This window comes from Palaemon carinicauda, chromosome 1 (assembly GCF_036898095.1).
Source record: "Palaemon carinicauda isolate YSFRI2023 chromosome 1, ASM3689809v2, whole genome shotgun sequence".
Lineage (NCBI taxonomy): Eukaryota > Metazoa > Arthropoda > Malacostraca > Decapoda > Palaemonidae > Palaemon > Palaemon carinicauda.
This window is the reverse complement of record NC_090725.1, coordinates 77,165,397-77,168,666: the sequence shown is the minus strand read 5'-3', so window position 1 is coordinate 77,168,666 and position 3,270 is coordinate 77,165,397. Positions and strand designations below refer to the sequence as shown.

Here is a 3,270-nt window from a genome sequence, read left to right as displayed (position 1 = left end):
TATGTAACGTTGATTTATGCACACCCATTAAAAGGAATTAAATTGTGATATATGATAATATGAAACTTTTACTGTAGATAATTGATTATAATTATGTAAGTTTTCCGCCAAATGTTTATGATGACTACATTATCATACTCCAATCTAGGATATTTTTTAATCCTCTTGGTGATATTTACACTGGACTGAGCATTCCCTTGTAAGCATTAATTATAACCTTTATCATTTCATGATAAAAAGTCAACGCTATTTCAGCGTCCATTAGCACTTTCATCAATGCACCCTCAGATTCGAAGTCCTAAATTTCACTGTGAATTATCTTATTTACATTATTCATGAAAGATACTATACATTATATGTTCTCCGTATATTTGTTTGTACCTTCTACTATTTATATTGACCGGGCCCTTTCCACCAAATCCTCAAAACTTTCACTTTCCTTTCTAATGTCTTCGTAATCCTCAAAACTTTCACTTTCCTTTCTAATGTCTTCGTAATCCTCAAAACTTTCACTTTCCTTTCTAATGTCTTCGTAATCCTCAAAACTTTCACTTTCCTTTCTAATGTCTTCGTAATCCTCAAAACTTTCACTTTCCTTTCTAATGTCTTCGTAATCCTCAAAACTTTCACTTTCCTTTCTAATGTCTTCGTAATCCTCAAAACTTTCACTTTCCTTTCTAATGTCTTCGTAATCCTCAAAACTTTCACTTTCCTTTCTAATGTCTTCGTCTGTTACGATCCTGGAGAGATTATTTAAGGCACTACCATTAAAGGCCAATACCGATCTGTTCTTATCGGGCCTGATGATACTATCTATACTACCTATCAACCTATTTAGCATATTCCTAAAGTTATTTTGATTGTTAACAGTAATTTGAGCTTCAAATCCTATTGTAAGTTCTCGTAAGTTCACTTAATTCTTCAACATTGAATCAACATTGACTCATTAAGGGCAAATCTGCTAAAATACAAACACTGGCATGATTCTCTCGTATGCTTCCTCGCTCAATGTGTATCTCGTAGATTATATCTATGAGTAGTATTAGGAGTATCAGGAATCGCTTCATATAATCTCTGAAATTTGTTAGAAGGCCCAGGGTCAGTTTGGATCACTTTGAGAAGATACCAGTGCTGGGTTTTAATATCCTTATCAATTTTACTTATAATACAATATCCATTTTGCTCAAATTTACAAATACAAATACAAAAGTCAATTTATTTTAATGAGGCGCATTTGCACTGACTCACTGGGGATGCCCTTTTAGCTTGAAAAGGTGTCTTACTAGTTGATTGGTTGGACAAAATAATTCTAACCTGTCAGATTTTAGGAAACTTTTCCGAGCTAAAAGGGCACCTCTCCGAGTCGGTGCAAATGCACCTCAGTAAAACAAGAGTATAGTCCACTGCTGAACAGTGGCCTCAGACATGTCCTTCCACTTGCGTCTACTAATGGAGTTGTGAATACACTTGTGAACCTACTTCATCTGACGGTGCAGCAGCCTACAAGTCTTCAGAGTATTTATTTATTAATTTTCATTTCTTTCAAGCTTGCCTTGTCTGTTGGATGGTTTCGAGGGTTCTTATGAATTTCCTAACAGTATCCTCATAGTTATAAGTGTGACTATAGTCCATTTCTTTTAGCGATGCATATTTGCACCGACTCGCAGCGGTGCCCTTTTAGCTCGGAAAAGTTTCCGGATCGCTGATTGGTTGGACAAGATAATTCTAACCAATCAGCGATCAGGAAACTTTTCTGAGCTAAAAGGGCACCGCCGCGAGTCGGTGCAAATATGCATCGCTAAAAGAAATGGACTATAGGTGGTATAGCATCATCCAAGAGAGTATTTGGAGTTCGTTTCAATATCCATACAACAGAAAGTGTGGTCTTGCATGTTGCAAAGTGTATATCTTTTATCCCAATTTACTGTTTATGGGGATTTTGGGGTCAATATAGTTCATGAGATATCCTTGATATTTTTAATAATCCCTTCGACCATTCCATTCAAACTGGGTAATATGGAATCTGGCACAAATTTGCGTTATTGTCCTAACTTTCACTAATCAACTCGGGTGTATTTTCCATGAGGATTACCTCTGAACACGAGTGCCTAGTAATAATCTTAGACTTTAGTGGTTCTGCAACAGAAACGGCATTTCCATATTTTACAAGAATGATCTCTGTATACCTAGTTAAATATTCTATGGAAATAAGAATATATTTATTATCCCTCATTACTTAGAATGGACCCGGTTCTGTCGTTTTTTTTTTCTCTTGGAGCTATAGCATTATCGTTAGCCTTACGTTGATTACAAATATTACATTTTTGAAAAAAATTACTTGTCTCTACTAAGCAGTAAGGCCAGAATAATTTCTAGTTATGATACGGGTTATCTTTCTAATCCCTGGTTAACACCACTCCAATTACCAGATTGCGTGGTTTGTAGTACTTCCCTGTGTGAGGAATATACAATTGTAAACATTAATTTTTCTCCTTTGCCCTGTTATACAAGATTCCTTTGATTAACTCAAAACGTGACTTTAAATTTGGATCCTCCAAACAATTCTCTTAACTCAAAACATGACTTTAAATTTGGATCCTCCAACAATTCTCTGAACTCAAAACATGACTTTAAATTTGGATCCTCCAAACAATTCTCTTAACTCAAAACATGACTTTAAATTTGGATCCTCCAACAATTCTCTTAACTCAAAACATGACTTTAAATTTGGACCCTCCAACAATTCTCTTAACTCAAAACATGACTTTAAATTTGGATCCTCCAACAATTCTCTTAACTCAAAACATGACTTTAAATTTGGATCCTCCAACAATTCTCCTACTAATTTCCCGATCACTTCCTTCTTTTCTTATTGTACCTTTACTCTTTCTAAATATAAGTCCGCGATTTGACACTGAAAACAAAAGGTATCAGTTGAGATAGTATTTCCGGTTTCTTCCTGAGCTCTGGATTCGGATAAACCCTATGTAATCGCATTAAACCTTCCTGGGATATACTTAAAATCTTGGGAGAGAGAGAGTAGTCATTCCCTGGTGAAAGGTGGGTGCACGTGCGTCCATATCTATCTAAATAATAAGTACATTAATGGACCATCTGTTAAATTTCAAGTTTATTATGAATCTCTCCCGTTTGAAAAGATTGCAGAAATGCTTAAGATTGGTTAATACATTTAGCTAATGTCCTAATAATATGTGCCTGAACATCCTCAATAGACAATAAGTTGTTAAATATTCTCTTTTAGTGGTGGTA

General features: G+C 35.2%; 1 protein-coding gene across 1 annotated transcript; it reads right to left on the bottom strand.

Annotated features, from left to right (window-relative positions):
* Positions 1-391: 391 nt before the first annotated feature.
* On the bottom strand, positions 392-841 carry LOC137647697 (glutamic acid-rich protein-like). The gene has a single exon (XM_068380781.1). The coding sequence runs from the start codon at positions 839-841 to the stop codon at positions 392-394; it is 450 nt and encodes a 149-aa protein (XP_068236882.1).
* Positions 842-3,270: the final 2,429 nt, after the last annotated feature.